At 37.4% G+C, this 20038-nt stretch overlaps 1 protein-coding gene across 3 annotated transcripts in view; it reads right to left on the bottom strand.

Annotated features, from left to right (window-relative positions):
- MAGI2 (membrane associated guanylate kinase, WW and PDZ domain containing 2) overlaps positions 1-20038 on the bottom strand; it is a gene marked incomplete at both ends in the record, with an annotated part of 698114 nt that overhangs the window by 113101 nt on the left and 564975 nt on the right. For all 3 annotated transcript variants that reach the window (XM_084205311.1, XM_084205312.1, XM_084205313.1), the window contains one exon: positions 5657-6292. In XM_084205311.1, coding sequence (XP_084061437.1) covers positions 5657-6292 — 636 coding nt within the window. The remainder of the gene's footprint in view (positions 1-5656; positions 6293-20038) is intronic.

Here is a 20038-nt window from a genome sequence, read left to right as displayed (position 1 = left end):
ATTGGAAAGAGAAAATTGTAAGAGGATGCCGTCAGCAGCATGTTCAACAGAAGGCATTTATGCCTCCAATTTCTAGGCATCAATGGATCATGTGGTTCACTTCAAATGGCTCAGGGGTTCACTGTTAGGTTCATGTGCACATTCCCTTTGTGTGATAAAAGCTCACAAACAAGAAATAATGTGACATTTAAGAACACAGGAGGGCTAAAAATGCAGATATTGCCAAATATTCCTCTCAACATTAGACTGCTTTCAGGAAATAGGAGGAAATGGATCAGGAGCAAATATACAGTTGAAGTAAGCATCTGGAGAGGAGAAAGTATATCAGGAAACAGGAAGAGATGTGAGACCTTGTCTGTCCCAAAATCTTAGAAACAATAAAAGAAGCAGAACTTCATGAACAAGACAAGTATGAATAGACTACTGTTAATTTAGAGTACCCATAGGATGCAAATAAGCCAAGATTGGTCTCCTTTAGGAAGTGACTGGAGAGGAAAAAATTGCCAATGACTCAGGGATGTAAAACAGTAGGACAGTAGGATGATGGAAAAATTCTCTAAGTCCCAAATCAAAAACCTGCATCTTACTTCCAAGAATTGAATTTCTTTAAATCCTCAGGACTGTTGACTAGAAAGTCCTGAATTGGGGATGAGCATGCCATGAGATACAGGGTCTCCAGTTTGCAACAGGTACTCTCAGTATTTTGTATGAAGAACTGCAGAATGAGAACAAAAGACACCAACACCTCAGCAGTGGGCTGAGGTCATGGAACAAAGACATCAGAATTTCCTGGGCCTGACTAGTGCTGCCTCAGCTTGTGCAGCTTTCCCAAAAGGCAGCAACCTGGAGATAAAGAAGCATGAGCTTTCCTGATCAGAGGAATTGAAACACACAGCAATCCTGATCGAAAAGACCCTAAACAAAACAAAACAAAACAAAACAAAAAAAAATCCACCAGCAAAAATACCCCCTCACCTCTATGGGAGAAAGACAAAACTGGAAAATTTGAAATAAGTCCACAGAAAGAGTACTGAGGATGGAGGGTTCCTTCCACTGAAGTCTGCTTATTTTGAGGGGTTAGTGTTTTTCACTAGAATATTCAGAGATTTCTTTTGTGAAATTTCTGCCTGTTTTTGAAATTGCTGATACCGCGTGTGATGTACTGGTATCTGTTAGTGGTCTTAAGGAGCTACGTACTTCAATTAAGATGTATACAGTATCTAAGAAAGTTAATTTGCCTTCATTTCATTCACACAATTGACAGGCATGTAGCTAAATTCTCCCTCCTCACCTTGGCTGGGCGTTGCATGTGTCCTCACTATTTCCCATGCCACGCCATGCCACGGTGACACTGGCTGCTGGCAGTCCGGTCCCACACCAGGACTGGGCTCACAATTAAACAGTGTTGACAGTGTGTCAGTTCTCTGGCTCAGTTTCATACCAACATTCTCACTTTCTCAGAGCCAGTTTGGATTATACCATTTTCTGATTCCATGATTATAAAATAGCCATCTGATGTAGGAATTTTGTCAGCCTCCCACTTTTTGCATTTAATGTTTCACTCTCAGCACCTGTTATGAGTTGCCATAACTTCATGAATCAGTCCTGGCTTGTCTGCAGGTTTCCTTAACAACAGTATTTCAGTCATAGTCTTGATGGATCTCGATTTGAATCTATCAGTTCTTTTTTAGACAGGAACACTTCTGGAGCTGGGCTGCTGTCTATAGGTCCATATATTTCAAAGGTACTTTCCCAATGAGATGGCATATGTCAAATACTTGGATAGTTCAATTAATAGAACATGTTAAGCCTAGTTTTTGAAGTCCTCATTACTGAATATTTGCTCTACATAAATTTGCTGCATACCACTTTAACCACTAAGTGCTGTTTTTCAGTAGTGTTGGGCTAATTCAGAATTTATGCTCTATCTACATTCTGAAAGACTGATTTTTGAGAGCTCTTCCACACTATTTCAGCAGCCTATACTCAATGAAATCTACTGCAGAAGCTGTGGATAAAGTGTAAAGCCTGAAGCAAAGCTGGAAAGGAGTAAATCTCTTTGGGTTATGTTTCTTTCTTTTATATTAATTTTTTCCTTTTGTTTTTTCACTTTTCTGTTAATTTTAGTTTTTGCTTTTCAGTGCAAACACATCTGTCAGCTCATAGTAATCAATGGAAACAATAATGCTGTTCAGCAAAATCAGATGTAAAGATACTGAACTATTATGGTGAATCTACTGAGCAAAGAACTATTCCAATAAAGAAGAAAAAGACGGTAACAGGTCTAGCCAGTGCTAGAGAGATTCTTTCCTTTGATAGACAAGTGTATTATTTCCATTACCATTTTGTTTTTTAACAAGCAGATACATTGCTACTTCTGCTTTAGAAATCTTAAAATGAGTTGACTGAGCTGTGGGACTTGCTCCAGCTGGATTGTACCCCATGACAAGTCTCTGTTTGGTGATGGTGAGAGAGATTTTAGCGGCCTCCTCAAATCTGAGTACTGCTTTGAAACATGCAGACCTTTTCTTCTCCTGTATACTCTGGCTGTTGACCTTTTAAGCTTGTGGGACAATGATTTTTAAAATGCTGTAGCATGCATACTGTGTGCATCCAAGGGAGTATTTTTTCCAGTATGAGATACTACTTCCTATAGTGAGAATAAATCTCAGTCAATTTCAACCTGTTTCTTGTCTGCAATGTAGATAAGATTGCTGGATGAGAGAGAAATTAAGTCACTTACAGAAATGGATTTGTGGCATACCTACTGCCACAATTGGTGTGCAGTCAGGCCATATTCATATCAGAGACAGAAACATTACAAGGCAACACACAAACCTATGCAAAACACAGCCTTCCTCCACAGGCAGGAACAGCCCTTTGGCCTTAATCTTAAAAATGAGACATAAAAGACAGGATGCATAGGGTAATGAGGGAAAAGGATGGCATAATTCAAGTTTCATTACACATCAAAGTTAATGAACTAAAACTTGGATCCATGAGTAATGAGAAAGTATGCCTTGCTTTACTGATGTCACTGACTAAATATTTGAGTCAAAGAAAGTTTCTCCAAGTATCTGGTTTTGTATGATCTCACATGACCAAATCTCATCACCTGTTTATTATTCATAGCATGTTGGATAGACACGTACACCTGAATCAGTCATCCTCTATTCGCTTTATAATCAGTCAAGCAGCAAATGTAGTTTTAAGGTATACTTAGATATACCTGACTTATTTGAAAGATCTACAGTGGGATTACATTAATTACATCATAGAAAAGTCCATTTCTGCCCAGGGACTATAAAAGGAGACATGATGACTAACATAGACATAATAACTGCATTCTGGGTGTAGAGTTAGTCACACAGACTCCTATGAATAGATTAAAAAAAAAAGAAACAAAACCCTGGTTTTCATCTTAAAACAGTTCTCATACTTGTGTTAAGATATGATTTAGCCATCTTTTAGGTAGAGTAGGTTTGATTCATACACTATTTTTTTCAGTTCTTTTGAATCACGCAAAAGTGAGCTTTTTTAAAAATTTTAATTTTTTAGTCTCACAATCTTGAGTTATACTCATTATTTCTGATGTACAAAAGTTTATGATAGTAAACTCACATTTGTTCTGTACCATCCCCTTAAGTTTAATGACACTGTAGATTTCCAAACATTTGCTTTAGTCTTGGTAATTGCTCTACCATGAACAAAACGTGCTCTCTTTCTCTTCCTTGCTTTCTCTAAAGCAACCAACCACTTCCTGCCCCAGCAGCAGAGGGTTAAATGTTACTGCATTTGGACCTAGGATGTTGTGTCACTGAGGCAGGGGAATGAGCTGTACCTCAGTGTTTGGAGGCAGAGCAGATGCTGTACACTCACAGTGCCTTTATCGAGCGTTGAGCTCAGTGCAGCATCTCCCACCTGCCGCAGCCTCGTGCAGAAAATAACCACAGCTCAGTTAATGTACCAGAACTTGTTCAACTATCATGTTGATCAATGTTAAACTATCATGTTTGGATCGTGGATCAATGATCTACAAAGAAATTCTCCTCAGAGAGAGCAATTACCCTCTAGGGCTTGAGTATGTTGCTGCTTCAGGTTTTTTTTTGCTACTGTCCTGCACTGATTGCTGAAATATCTATTTTGTTATCTATTATTACTCAGGCTTGTTCAGCATGCTGGATTTCATACTCCACTTCTCTCTGAAGACTGGTGTGTTAAATTGTTTTCCTCTAGAGGGTGATTATCCTGCCTTTTTCAAAATAAAATTCCACCTTTTTGGTGTTACACTAACACTTCTAATCCTCCTGATGCTCTTTGGCTATGAAATGCTCCCTAACTTGTCAACTTAATAAAAAAATATTGCTTTACTCCATTGTTCAAGATTCTTATTGGCCATTAAGCAGAAACAGATTTAATACCAATAAATACAATATTTAACTTTCTTCAAATCCACATACTATAGTAAGTACAATTTAATTATCATCCTAATTTGGTTTCATTCCAAAGAAATATCAGATTCTGTCTCTTGTAAATAATTATTTTATACATATACCTGAAAAATAGTTTATTGACTTTGTGCTGTTATTGACTTTGTGACTATAGATTTCCTATAATCACCTTATGTTTGCTACTTCTGCAATTTGATATAATGTTACTATATTCCTTATTCTAAGGATTTTTAGGTATTGTAATGATAAACATTTGGCATATGCAAACACTAAAGCTTCACTTCCCAATTTCTGTTCTTCAGAAGCAAAGTAGTTAGTATTTTTTCATCTTTGTGCATAGAATCCTTTTCTTTTTTCTTTTTTGAAGCACAGATTAATATACATCAAGTGACATATGAATGCCTTTAGAGAAAAAAAAAGATTTTTAAGTTAAAAATCCGATAATTATCTACTTCAGGTAATAATAAGTTAGGATGGATGCTCACCTCAAACCACCAAAGAAATTTTATTTGGCTAAAATAATAAAAGCTAAGAAATCCCTGTCAAGTTTTTAACTCTTTTTCTGTTCTTATTGCTTCTTTATGGATGTCTTGATTCTTCCCTTCCAATGGTGAACATTCAAACTTACTGTGTCAGGCTGGTAAGAAAAAACAAGTTGCTAAAAGCTATTTTTTTTAAAATCAGAGAAATATATACCATGAATCTCTGTTATCAGGAAAGAAAATAACTCCAACAACGGCTGTACAAAATTTTTACAATGAATGAAAAGGAGGCAAAATGGCTTAGGAAAACCAGTAACCTTGTAAAGGGCAAATAAATTGCTCTGATTTTGATCTACATTAATGAGTCAATACATACAACTATATCTAAAGCTTGCAGCACTGCTTTGGGACTATGTGAGTTTGCTGCAAACACCACACAAACTATAATGGGGTGAAAAGTCTGGAACTGGCCTAGCTTTACCCTTATACAGAGATGGGACCATTGACACTCAAAACACATAAAGGAATGTACAACAAACTGTAAGATTTTGCCTAGGATACTTAATTACAGACAAACTTTTCCAGAACCAATGGTGTTACTTCCCATAACATGGAAATTAATTTCCAATCTAGCAAACAAGAATGTAGTGAGTATATGTATGTCTTTATGGTTTAGAACCTTTTACACACATTTTTGTAATTGTACAGACTTTCCAAACTTACCTCCTCTATGGATAATCAAAGAAGTTTCACTTCCAACAGGACATTCTTTAAGTATATCCACTACTTCTGCATGGCTCAGGTTCTGTACATTCTGCTGGTTGATCTCAACAATGAGGTCACCTTCACACAAACCAGGACATCCCTGAATGTCTAGAATTTGCTTCACCCTCTGTCCTGTAGGACTGTCTGCTATAGTGAAGCCAAAGCCCTGGGCCCCTTTCACAATGGTTAAGGTCATGAGTTCAGCTTGGGTGGCCCCAGAAGAAGCCATTGATACATTATCATCATGGGCAGGTGGTGGGAATGTGCTATCAAGCTGACTATCTGCTGGAATGGAGTGCAAGGAGTGTGGTGGTCGATCTGTTACGTCTGGAACAGACTGAGAAGTCCTAGAAATGTATTCCAAATAAGTTTCATAGTTATGTCTTCCATTTACCACTACCGGAGGCCTCTCCATTACTGCAAGGGGTGGCACCATGCTGTTGGCAGGATCTTCAGGATCAAAGGGCAAAGGGTATCCACGACATAGCACCAAGTTGACACTCTGACCAATAGGAACAGACTGGAAGAGTTTGACTACATCTGCGTGAGTATGTCCAAGGACACAAACTTCATTAATATAGACAATCACATCACCTAGAACGAGAAGAACAAACAGTGACAACATGAGACAACTTCAATTGCTGTATATGCAGTGCATTTTTTAAAAAATGAGATAGAAGTGTACTAAAAAAAAATATGATAAATTCAATCAACGTACTGACTCATATAGGAGAGACAAAAAAGTAAAGTTTGTCTGGCAGTAAATGTAATACAAAGACACAATGACAATACCAGTTATTTTCTGTGTAAGCTCACAGATGGAAAATTTAGATGGATCCAGACATTCACTTTTTCTTGACATTTCCTCCCTATTTTTCCAACTCCTTTCAGTGCAGTCTCTATAGATTACTTTTCTAATAAGGTAAAATGAATGATTATTTGGAGACTGTTGTCAAGAAATACCAATGTTTGGTGAAGAGTAAGAGAAAAAAAAAAAGTAAGTATTCCTGGACTTCAGAATCAATGAATAGCAATTCAAGACTCTGTATGCATGTGCATAAGGAAACAGTTTTTGCATTGATCATGATATCGACACTTTTCTGTTAAATGTGATTACTTGCCATCAGCCATTCAGAACTGCTACTGTCATTTCCTACTCTAGGCATGAACTATCTATCTTACATAATATAGAGATGTTTCATGGCATGTTTTTGTAGCCAAAGGGCTCAAGGACAATGACACAACAAATTTTTTGGTAGGTTCAATAGCTTCACATTAGAAAAATCTAGGCAAATATATGAAAATGAGTTTAATATTTTCACCTAAGCAGCTGGTCAAATAAACCCAAAGATACTACCTTTACCTTCAAATCTTGTCTTATGCATAGCAGACCTACGAGTCTGAGCATATGGAAGCAGAATTCTTTAAGTCAACAGGCTATTTATGGGTCTCCATTTTGCTCATGCACCAACCACCTACTGTTACTGAAATGCTCAGAAATAACTTCAAGATTCTTCTTGGTGTTAGAATAGATCTATATATTTATAGCCATAAATAGTTATTAACGTACTGCTAAGGTGCATATTAAAATAAAAATGAGTTATCAGTGCAAACACTATTCAGAATAGTTTGATGACCCACAGTCAGTTTTCACTTTCATAAAAAAGTTTACATCTTTAAAGGAAAAGAAAAGGATATTTCATTAGGGAACTCTAGAAGTTAAAGTATTTTTCTAAATAAAGACTATCTTATTATCCTATCATTAATCACTAGGATTCTATGAGATGTCTACAAGGTACACAATTCAAAAATTTACACATCACAACACAAAGCTTTTTAAAGGTATTTGAAAACTCAGCAAGAAAATGAGAATGACTTAGGTTTGGGTGGAATTGAAATGATGTCCTTCAAGTACTTCAATCAAAATATCTAATCCAGCAAACAAAAAGGATAAGAACATCATCAAGATGCCAATGCAAGGGCTGTTTCTAAGTGAGAGCAAAAGGCAAAGGCTGTTTCTATGTGAAAATGAAATGGTCAATTCCCACATGATCAGTCTGTGTAACAGCCTGACAGTAATTAATTGCATATGCACAAACTGTGATTCAGAGGAAGATTTCTTCAGAGACTGCCTGGGGAAAAAAAATGCTAAGGAAGTTTGTTTAAATGACTGTGAGTATTACACACATAAACCTTAGGAGCTGCAAATGCTTTCTTAAATGTGCACCATAAATAGATTCCAAAACAAGCACAAACAGTAATGTCACTTTATAGGCAGTGATGAAAAAACTCCAATGCTTTTGTCTCAAGCAGCTGAAAATAAAGCCATTTTCAAAAGTCAGAATTGAAAAGAAAATATGCACCGTACAAATTACTGTGGCAATGGCTGCAATTCATCATGATTTGCTCATGCCCTGGTATAGAAAGATCTTACCTGCATTCTCATCCCTGGCTCCCACGTTAGCAGTGAGGCTGACATTGCTCACAACAGGACTGCTTCTGTTGAGCTGAGAGCTCTTCAGTGTGTGCTGCTGTTTCAGTAACTATGTCTTAATAGTAACCTTGCGACTTTTTAATCCATGCAGTCTTTATTTCCCTGAGTGCTGGCAATGCAGCTATGTGGTGGGAGGAGACCAATCTGTTTGTTCATCCTCTCTTACAATACATTAGCAGAGTGCAAAATGAAAAATGCAATTTTTGTGTTCGGCGAGTATAGCCCCTCACTTTAAGTATTTGGATAGGATTAGCTATAATATAAAACTTAAATAAATATGGTTTTTATATATCAGAAAATTACATAAACTAGTTGACATTATATAGAGCTGTAGTGAAAAGAAATTAGCTTTTGCAAAAGGAGTGCAGTCAGGAGACATACACGCCAAGTAGTCCCTTTCCCCAGTCACTAAACAGGCAAAACTGAGCACTAGAAGATCTTGGGTAAGAACTTCTTCATATAACAACCTTCTATTATCCCTTACAGGCCAGCAGAAAATCCTTCAGCATTTCCTGAATCAATATCTTTAAAGCTGTTTGTTGTTTCTGAGGTATGAATAGCATGGCTGGACAGATGCTGAAGCTGTAACTCAGTCACAGTGGGGCTGTTTGGGACCCACCTGCTGTATTGTCATGTAGAGAATGGACAGCCCCAGGTTAAGTGTGATAAACACAAGGGCATGAGTTACTAAATTCTTCTCCAAGAAAGGAGTTACAGTGGGGCTGCAGTGGGGAGAAACAGTTTCAGATCATGAGACAGGAAGGAGTAAAAAAGGGGTTAATTCCAGAAACCCTTCAAATTAATCTCTCAACTGTACTTTCTCCAAACCTAACTCATTTTTCCAGGCTGAGAGTTCCTCATTGCTGACACAGAGAGAAGTACTCAGCATTTGGTAGGAAGAGAGAGATAAGTTAAGAGCATTACAGAGCCAGTGCCATGCTAAAGCAAAGTTCAAAACCTGTCTTCTTTAGGAAACCTCCCTTAAAGGTTCCTGTAGCATCTTTTCTGCCTGTTCTCTTCTGCTGCTTCTAATAATAATGGGTGCATATGGACAAGCATAATAGTGATCCACTTTATATCTCCTGTCTGATTTTCTGAGCAAGCCATAGTCTGCCTCCAGAAATCACAGTTTCACAGTGAGTGGGTATCTTTGAAGTTATGCAGAACATTTATATTAAGCATCAAACTTTGCCTGACTTTTAGAATTAAATTTGCTGAAATGACTGGAGCTTGCTTACAGCTTGCTGATTGAGCTAGGCAGGGATCTCTAGAGGTCATAGTGTCCAAACCCTGCTCAGTCAGAATCCCTTAGAACCAGTTGCCCAGGATCACGTCCAGGTGGCTTTTGAAAACCTCCAAGGAGGCAGACTTCACATCTTCTCTGGGCAACCTGTGACAGTGCTCAGTCACCCTCCCAGCAGGAAAGTGTTTTCTGATGCCCAAAGGGAACCTTCTGTGCTTGAGCGTTTGCCCATTGCCTCTTTTCTTGCCACTGGAAGGAACTTGGCTCCAGCTTCTTTGTACAGGTATTTATGTAGATTGATAAAATCCTCCTCAGCCTTCTCTTCTTCAGGGTGAACATCCTCTCTGTCAGGTGCTCTCCAGTTTCATCTTCCTCACTAGCCTGTACAAACTGCACACATCCCACCCCAACCTCATCTGACTTGAGACTGCTCAGGGATGAGGGAGCCCAGAAGGGCTGATCTGATCTGATCTGATCTGATCTGTGGGGAAGGCATCTGAATCAGGCTCTCTGGATGAACTGGCAGGTTTGATAGACACCCAGTAGACAACAGATACCGTGGCCTACCTCCCAAAAATCTACACTGCCACAAAAACAGAATCTTCAATGTCTAAATTCAGCACTGAGTTGAAGAAACTTAAAGAATACTGACAGCAAGCAAATTTGTCAAACTGTCCTAAAGTTACCTCTGATTTAGTTAAGGCTCTTGCATTTAACTGAAAAATTTAGTGAAATGGGTCTGGAGGGGACTTCCTGGATGTCTGAACCTAGTCCTCTGTTGTCAGATACAACCCAGCACGTTACACTTGATGAAATTTGGTGTCTTCTTCACAGAAAAAACCACAAACTCCCATAATATTTCATATATTTAACTAGCTGTTTTTGCTTAATAAAGTCTGCTGATCATTACTTTTTGTCATATAATGTTAATTGACTCAGTGCCTGAATGTTTGATTAGAGGTTCCATTTTGTTACCTATGTATTTCAAAGCAAAACCAGATCTGTACTGTCATTATCTTTAGTTGGATTAGTAACTGGTGAAGAAATTCCTGAGCTTCAACATCTTTTAATGACAGATTCTGTTTTACATTTGTCTCTACAATAATGTTTCAGAATTAAATTAAATTTCCACAAGCTTTAATTCTGAAAAAAACCCTAACCTTTTTCATGCAGAATTTGTTTTATTGACAAAACTTGTTTCATCACAAATTATCTTATATTTTCAGGCAATGCTACCAGCTCTATTTACCTCCTTCCTGAAGAACCTGTAGTATTCACTTGACTCCAGTTATTGTTTCTGATAGGTTTTTTTTACCCCTAGATTCTCTGTATAAACATCTTGTAGGTAAAGTTTGTCCATTTTCTTACCTATGTTCCCATTATTTGTATGCAAACATTTTGCCTATTTCTTCTAGTTATGTTTCTTGCACATTTAAGTTTCTGGCTGTACTTCAGTGAATTTAATTGCCTACTAGACTGTCATTCTCATTATTAATTAGAATTCACTAAATTTTGAAGTATGAATGCAGAGAAAAAAGTGCAGATCAGATCTTCAATTGAAATTTAGTAGAAATGTCTCCATTCTTTCTGACAGGTTTTTTATCATGCTCTTAGTGCTAGGTTTATGTGCTTAAAATATGACAGAATGCTGTGATTTGGGGTGGAGACAGCTCTGCTACCCCCCTGCAGCCTGCAGAAGCCAATAGCAACGGTGCTAAAACCAGCTCATGGTTTGGCAAGTCAGCACAGGACACACCAGCTCTGCAGGACTTGGGCAGCATAATTTTTTGCTGCATTTATAGCCCACATAAGCTCTGCTAACTTCTCCAGCATTACTTATTCCCACTTGCATTTCTCACCCATATAATCTAAATGCTGCATATGCATACTTTGCATCAGTTTCAGAGCTAGCAATACATGATTACTTCATCGCTGAAGCTTTCCCTTCACCTGCCCACCCACACTCTCTACTGTCATTACCAGATATTTCTGTCACTTCTCAGCAGTGACCTTGTCTTCTCTTTCTGCAGAGTGCTGCAAGATTGCTGGCACTGGAGCCTGCTAATAATAATTTCAGAGCACATTTCCAGTATCAAAATATGAAACATGGGGGCAATTTTAATAACAACAGCATGTGATTGATGGTCAGAAAAGAAGCAAAGCTTTGTAAGAACTGAGCCATTTTCACATTCACACATACACTTACAAGCAGCAGTACAGAGGGATCCTTTAGTTAAACAGTAGCAGACAAACTGCATTCTGAAACTTTGAGACTCAACTTCCCTCCACTTGCCAGAGATGATAATCCAGTGTGTGAATAAATAATTTCCATTACAAATGGCTAGAAGTGGTTTTTTTTGGCTGTAAAAGATTTCAGAAAGTTCTGCACAAACAGAAATTCTCTGATTTCTTGTACTCTGACTTGCCACAGAAAACTGTAAAACCTATTTAGGTTTAAACCTAAGCTAAGTTCTAGCTGCTGAGATCTGATGGCCTGACATTTATGGGCAAAAGATAAAGCCTAGGGTCCTGTAGTTCATGGTAACCAAATTAGTTCATGGTAGCCAAATTTTAAAATTTAAAAAAAGAAAAAGAAAAAGGCCCTATTTTTGTTAATACTCAGTATAAAATTACCCTTATTTTTAAATAAGAAATTTGGAATTACAACAGCTTCTTAAAGGAGATTGCAGTGTAAGATGACTATTGCATATTAGTACTGAAATAATTAAAACACCTGCCAAGAAAATACTTGCTTACTACTTCTAAAGAGGAACATTAGATTAACTGCTAAAACATATCAAAAAGGCAACCTGGGGAGAAGTACATGCATTCAATAACTCAATAACTATAGCTACTGAAAGCTTCTGATGAAAAGAGCTAAATTTAAAACTGACCACATTATTATCAGCTTTATAACAACTTTCTCTGATAGACAGTACTACAGCAGCCACAGTGAAATGAAAAGAGCTGCTGGGACACATAATGGGCAGCTGCCTCTGCATTCAGAAATAGTTTCAGGACCACTTGCTGGTATGTGAGAACACTGAATAGTCCATTAAAATATCACTGCTCATACTGGCATGGAAGACCCATTTCCCAGGCTTCATCACATGCAGAAAGTTTTACTTGTGTGTGACAGGTAACCACTCTCCACAGCTCCTTCTTTCACTCACTGAACTCTGGTCCAGGGGGAAAAATGATAATAGTATGTGATAATAATAACAATTATTATTTATTCAATCAATCATTAATTATTATTATAATAATTTATTATTTATTTTAATCAGAAAAAAAGTCAAGCCAACATGTATTCCTACGCATTCAGGCAGTCAAACTGGCATAAAATAGGCTTAGATTTTCCTCTTTCTGAAACATGAACAAAGATATAAATCATCTGTTTGTCAGATCTGAGCAAGTATTTGTAGAAAACAAAATTGTAGGGGTGATAACTTGTGCTAAAATCTGTTCCCATCACTGGACTTCATCATTCCTATCACGAAGGACTGAGCACTGGCTCTGAACTTTGCTTCAGGGGCCAACACAAATATGTGACACAGACACTTGTCTGCAACTTTACCCAAGACTCAGATCTGTTGAGTAAGCAGGTGCCATTTTTATACAATCAATTTTTTAGAACCCATTTTAATTCCACTGTGACCCAATGCATATGCCTAATTAAAAAGCTGTCTATTCAAAATTTTTGTGCTTAAGCAGCATGTATCATGTAATTACACTCAGGCAGATGTGGATTAGTAGAAAAAACTATTTCCATTTTATTTGTATTTTGCATATAGTGGTAAAAGCTATTTAAATAGAGGCATTTATTTGGGAGAGGAATAAAACACATTCCAGAAAAATCTAAAGACTTTAATTATCTGCTGATCTAGTAAACATGCAACATTGTAGATTAAAAAATGTAAGTAATGCAATAGCAAGAACATACTTAAATGAATGCTGGTCATAAAGCAGTAAAGAGTAGGCAAATTTTCTTCCTAGAAACAGTTTTCACTTCTTCAAGCATCTGAAAGCATTGCATAGATGTTAAAACTGCTACTTTACAAAAAAACTTATTACTTAAAAGATGGTAAGTATATTGGAGGCAAGACCACATAAAGTAAAAAAGGTCCAATTTTCAAGGTAGCCTCTTATTTACAAATTATGTAAGCTTGTTCTGTCTAAGCTTTGCTTGCAGGAACTACTTGTGCATCCTGAGATGCCTGGTGTGAATGAACTGCGTGACAGAGCGTCAGTGGATCTGAAGAGCGAGATAAAAAATGTATGCCACGTTTGCATAGCTATTTGGGATCACTTTGGAAGGTGTCACTGTGTGCAGAGGCTCATGAAGAAATGAAACCCTTTTTCTTTAGAAAAAGGAGGTCAAAATTTACAACACATTTGCTTTTGTACGCACATTTTATTTCTGTAGGCAGCGCATCACATTTATCTAGGTAATGGCTCCCAGGAGGAGGAAAGTAGCCCAGCCAGCCTCCCAGCAGCCTAAAGGCAGAAGGGTATGGAAAAGCATGATGTAAATACCAAGCATCCCCTGAGCCCCATTGGGAATCCTGGCCATGTGCCACCTGTCCCTTGTGGAAGACATTTTCAGCAGCATTGTCAACTGCACACCATTGCCACTGCTGATTCCTGACATAAACTGCCAGGAAGCAAAAAGGGAGATGGATGAGGTGAGGAATTAGATGGAGCATTTATAAAGATGCTGCAGCACGGTGACAAATGCCTTCATATGTTGAAATATAAATATAAATGTTACTGGGAATTTTTAGTAATAGGCAGTCATGTGAACTGAAATGGTTAATCGAGCTATTTTATTTCTTTGAGTAATGCTAGCACCATGAGGACAAGAATAACTAGCCACATACTAAATTAGCAATTTGTGAAAGCAACAGCACTTTCTTGGACATTTAAAAATTATGTGCAAAGATAGATGAGTAGGATTCATCTCTATTTAAAATCTATAGAGGTACAACTTGAAAATTCATTTCTATTTTAGAGATATTATGGTTTCCAAGGAGATTCCTTGTAACTGCAGTGGGCATTACTGCCAGAAGTGGGTCAGTTTTATAACTGTTTTCTATTTGGTAAAATTGCAATTTTCATTGTTTGATCAATACTTTGTTTTTCCTGCTACAATCACACAGTGCCCATCCAGGTGCCTAATTCCCCAGCTGACTCTCTGAGACCAGTGCAAATCTAATTTGACTATCAGTCAGGTTATTAATTTAATTTAAGGCTAGGGCTTACAGCCTTGATTTGTGGATGTTTTGTGTGTTCATTGCTCAAGTCCACATTCTGCTGACTGAGATCAACATGAGCTGCCAGCAGTCAGGGTCTTTATTTCAGATCCAAACCGTGGATGTGGAGCCGAACACCAGGCACCAAATCTGGAGGTGCTGCTCTGATGTATTGATTAGCAATTTAAATCTACAATAATAATAATAATATGCATCCACATTCTTCCCAAAAGAAATGCTTGCTGTTGTCCCTGATGCTACGTTTTATGCTAAAAATTCACTACCAAACTTTATGCTGAAGAATCTGACTGATTACCATCTTAATCATGCCATTAGTTGCAATGAAATGTGTGCTCATTCACTGCCTCACCCTAGTTACTGGAACTTCTCCTGTCATGCCAAACCAGAAATTCAGAATATATATATAAGCACTCCTATTTGTAGAGATATATAAATCCTCAAATCTTGCTCTATCTTTAAAGTAGTCAACTGGGTTTACAGGGTCAGCACCTTTCAGAAAGCAGATATTTCAAAAGAGGTCTGGATCACTACAGATTAATACTTTTAATCAAAATTAAAGACAGGAAGCATTTTATCAAGAAGAAATTAAATGTTATCAAAACAGTGAAATAATTTCCAGCTAAATAAAGGGATTTTTTCTGATATTTTACTACATACCAATACTTCAGTACATTTGAAATGGAGCTATATTTGATTACTGATTCATTAACATATGCCATACAAATGTAGGGCTAATATGCAACTAATTTTCTACTCATAAGTTTTATAAAGGTCATTCAAATTTTAGTTATATGGGCTTATCTTATGTATTACCTCTATATTTTCTTTCTTTTTTGATAGCAAAATTATCTACAAAAATAATTACCTTAACTTCAGAGAGCTTCTCACATAATTTCTATAACAAAAGATCTACTCAATAGTTTTTCAGACATGTATGAATATATTGCTTGCTTTAAAATTGCATGGTAAAGATAAATAGTGGAGTTCCTTAAGGTTCTCTAAGGTTTTACAGTATTTTTCCAGGTTAATAGAGGGTAATGTATTATCAAACTGACCTTCCTTCCAAGCAAACTTTGGTTGCCTTAATATCTCTAGAGCCTCTTGCACTGCCAAGCACTCATTTTCAAGGACAATATATTTTTACTCTTTGCAAAACAATTTAACACCTTCACCACTGAGTAATTATACTTTCACTTTCAGCTCATTTCTGAATACTACACCGAGTATAAACTACAAATTTCAGCTTGCATAATATTTTTTTTTTGTAAGGAGGCAAAATCATTAACACAAGTCTCACCAAGCTCTTTCTTTAAAACTGCTTTATAACCAACAGAAAACTCCAGCCTTATAATAGTTAGGAAAAGGTCACTTTCTAGCCTTATAGCTTTATGGCTAAGAATCACATTTCCCTTTTATGAGGATTATCCAATCTCCCACTTGCTACTCTTCCTCCTTTTATGTCTCATCCACCTTCTCTATTTTGTGTTTTGTTTTGTGAGAGAGAAGAGAATTTTTGGTGCTCTAGTACGGTTTATAACACTGAAAAGTCACAATATTGTTGGAACTTAATTTCCACTATAATAAATATTTAACCAATTACAACACCATTGCAGGGCAAATACTCCATCATTTTCCATTGCAATGTAGGGGTTTAGTTGAATATTTGGATTCCAGAACTTGCCCCAGACTGCTGCAATATGGATACATCAATTGCTGTTCAGCAGTCAAATCTCAGATTTTATATATAAAGGCGCATTAACCCTGTTGTGTATGAGAACAGCCATATCTTCCCCTTTAGCAAAGACTTAATTTTCTGGATGTCTATCTTTATTAATTTTTAAATTAGCCAATGAATAAAAGTAAATTAAAATGTGTTATTAGGAATGACTGTGATGCCACATCAGACTATTTTTTCAGACCATGAAAAAGCAGTCTCACACTATGCCTGCCATCTCCCAATGTTCCCGTGAATCATCCCATGGTAATTAAAAAGCCTTTCCCAAAATTATCATTACATCTGATTTTTCCTCAGAAGGCTACCACTCCATGTCATTTGCTTCCACACAATATTTCTACCCTGCTCCTGACAAAGTAGGTGGCACCATCAGTCCTGAGAGTGTATTGCTTCTGTGTCCATCAGAAAGTGAGATCCAGTTGCAGTCTCCCATCCCACTGGAGATGGTAGCCATATTCTTTGAAGGTGATTCTTGGAAAAGTTCTCTCAAGCATATTATATGCACAACTTCCTCCTCTTTACAGGAGAAGCCTGTAAAAATGGTGTGAAGTGGGACTGCCACTCCATAAACTTCCTTCTAAGAAATGTTGCAAGAGAAGTGCACAAAGAAGGACAAGAGTGCCGCGTGTTAATGGATGCAGCACACTGGAGACAGGGGATAACTCAGGGTGAGCAATGGATGAGTGTGTGTGATGTGGGGCTCAGGAATGGAAGGAGCAGGAGGAAGGTGGGACATGAATTCCAGCAGCAGAGTGAGAGAGAAAGCAGAAATTGCTGTTCACTGAGTACTTTGTTCTTCCCTGTCTTAAAAAAAACCCTAACTCCTGCCTGTCTACGAGCCCTGTCCTGCTTCAGGAAGGCACAAACAGACAGGAGTATACTACTGAATCCTGCTCCAAAAGTTGATGTTTTTAAAATGGAGGGCAATTTATACTAAAAATTCTTTAGTACTTTCTGCTTCTTATGGCATTTTAAGTATGAAATTGTTAATTTTTCAGACTTGCATACAAGCAGTTCTCACCTACAGGCACAACCTGAAAATGGTTTCCAGACAAATGACATAGTCAGATCTAAACTGCTTATATGTCAACTACAATTCTTAGAAATACAGTTAAATTACAAGGTCGTTATTTCCAATGGGGATTTTAATCAGAGAAACTCAGGTATCTAAGATCAAACTAAAAAAAAAATGCAAACAACCTTGGGTATAAAAATGAAAGAGTGGCTTCTTGTCTATTTTAGCTCTCTCTGCTTTTACTACAAATTAGGAGCTCAGAAAAAACCTCAAGATTGTCTTTGTGAAGCACTCAAACCAAAGATGGGGCTGCTGACACAGAGACATCACCATAAATAATACTGTCCTAACAGCAAAGTTAAGCATTACTGGGTGAATGAATTCAGTGTTTATTTGACCTCGTGCATTTTGATTTCATGGATTGTATGATGATATCCCACAGAGTATACTAGTTTATACTAGTTCAATACAATAAAAAATAAAGAAAAAAAAAAAAGCCAATTCACAAAAAGCTTGTTGATATTGATAAAATCAATTGATAAAAATGTACCGTTCTAATTACAGAATAAAATGTGTCCCTACTTTTTTTCCCATTAATAGTTGATACATTATGTTTTTTGCATAATTTTGAAACTGACAGTCCTTTAGCTGTTCTCAGCAAGGAAGCTTCAAATTGTTTAGCCTTGAGAAATTTTACATACATAAAGATGGACCAATCAATCAATCAATCAATCTATTAAATGTCTAGTGAGCCTGTAATACTGTAAACTGCTTTTGAAACATTTTCAAGGCTTTCAGCATTAAATAGTAAGTAAAATTATAATTAAACACTGTGAAGAAACAAACTCTGAAGAGTTCCATAATTTTATTTTTATTGAGATTGAAACTATCCAGTCTTCACTATCCCTCCAAAAGCACATATATTTTTATCTGTTATGGCAAAACTATTGTAACAGCACTCCCATGGCAAGGAGTAATCTGATTAACTGGGACTGTGGAAGAGGTTCATGAAAAAAAAAATTGATACCATGTTGGTAATGTCCCTACAGCCCAATTCCTAACACTACTTCTATGAATTGTTCAATATGCTTGGGATAACTAGTGAGAATGCTTCTCATTGTGTGCTTGTTTGTTATGTGACAGACACCATAAAAAGAGAGAACAGTAACTCTGATATTAGCAGTGACCACATTTTCGTTCTCTGACTTCACTCTCCTCCCAGATTTATTGCAATGAGCTGCAAACTAAATGCTGAATGCCACAGTTCCACCTAGCAGAACTCATCTAAAAAGTATTTTTGAAAACAAGAGTATGTGTATTTTCACACTTATTCATATATATTCAGCTGGCTTCAAAAGCAGTACTGATTTAGCAGGAGAATAAGTGGTCCATCTACTCTAAAACATGGAGAGCAAGTTCTGGATTCTGAGGCAATCTGGAATTTATAGAGCAGCAAGCATAGCTGTTTCTCTGGTGCAGAGCTTCTGATAAACAGAGGTGGCACACTTTCTTCCAGCTGTGTTCACTTGGGCTCGAAGGCACAGGACAACCTTCACCCTGAGAGAGCAGAGAGCACCTGCCCACATGTCCAGTTTCAGGCTGCTGCTATCAGAAAGAGCCCCATAGCACCAGAGACCCCTCAAAGCCAGCCTAGCACAAGGGAGTAGTGGAACTGACAGTGCCAATTAAGTGATGGAAATAGAGAAAAAGCAAACACTAGCAGCAACGGAAGGAGGAATATAGTGATGTGAAGAAATTGTGAGACAAATCCCTCTGACAGTGCCTACTGTCCCCCATGCTGGCCAAGGCAGCTGGAAGGCATTTCTGTATTTGCACAGTCCTTGCCAGTCCATGGATAATCTTACAAAGAGCACTCTCCCCAAACCTATTAATAGCTTTGTCCTGTCATTCACAAAAATATCATCATGAAAATGAGTAATAGCACACATGATGTCCAGGTCCAGTTGCAAGGCTTCTGCAGGCACAGGGAAGAACTGTCGGCACAGAACAGATGTGCTTCTGTTCCACTGGAGTCTATGCAGGTTCTACTTTGGATCAGAGCTAAATATTTTCTCAGCTCTCTCTTACCCACTCTTCTTCACCCCACATTTCTTCTATTGAAGGATTCTTGCTTGCCCTCCCCCCAGCCATAAAAAGTAGAATGAGTACTTATCTGTATCGTTATTTTTGTGTAGTTAAAGGGAATCTGCAAAAACAAGACTGTTTAAGATGAATGATAATATATTCCTCTTTTTCACTTGCACAAATAGAATCCTTTTGGGAAGGATGCTCTTGAGGCATAACAAGGACTTTGAATACCTAAGTAAGACCCAGATGTGCTTAGATACCAACACGACAAGTGAAAGAGATTAAAAAGTGTTTCCATTAAAAGAGAAATTAGTTACATGAGCATTCTGCAATTTCCTCAAACCTCTCACTCTCCCAAATTAAAAGACAGATGCACTGCCTAATTCAGATACAAGGTGTGCCTTTATCTAATGGAAGGATAATACTGCTGCACTAAATTGACTGAAATGCAAAAAAATGAAAGAAAAAGGAATGAAAATTATATGAGCTTAA

Source organism: Fringilla coelebs (genome assembly GCF_963513975.1).
Source record: "Fringilla coelebs genome assembly, chromosome: 5".
Classification (NCBI taxonomy): Eukaryota; Metazoa; Chordata; class Aves; order Passeriformes; family Fringillidae; genus Fringilla; species Fringilla coelebs.
Note: the sequence above shows the minus strand (reverse complement) of the source record. Positions and strands in the feature narration are given on the sequence as shown.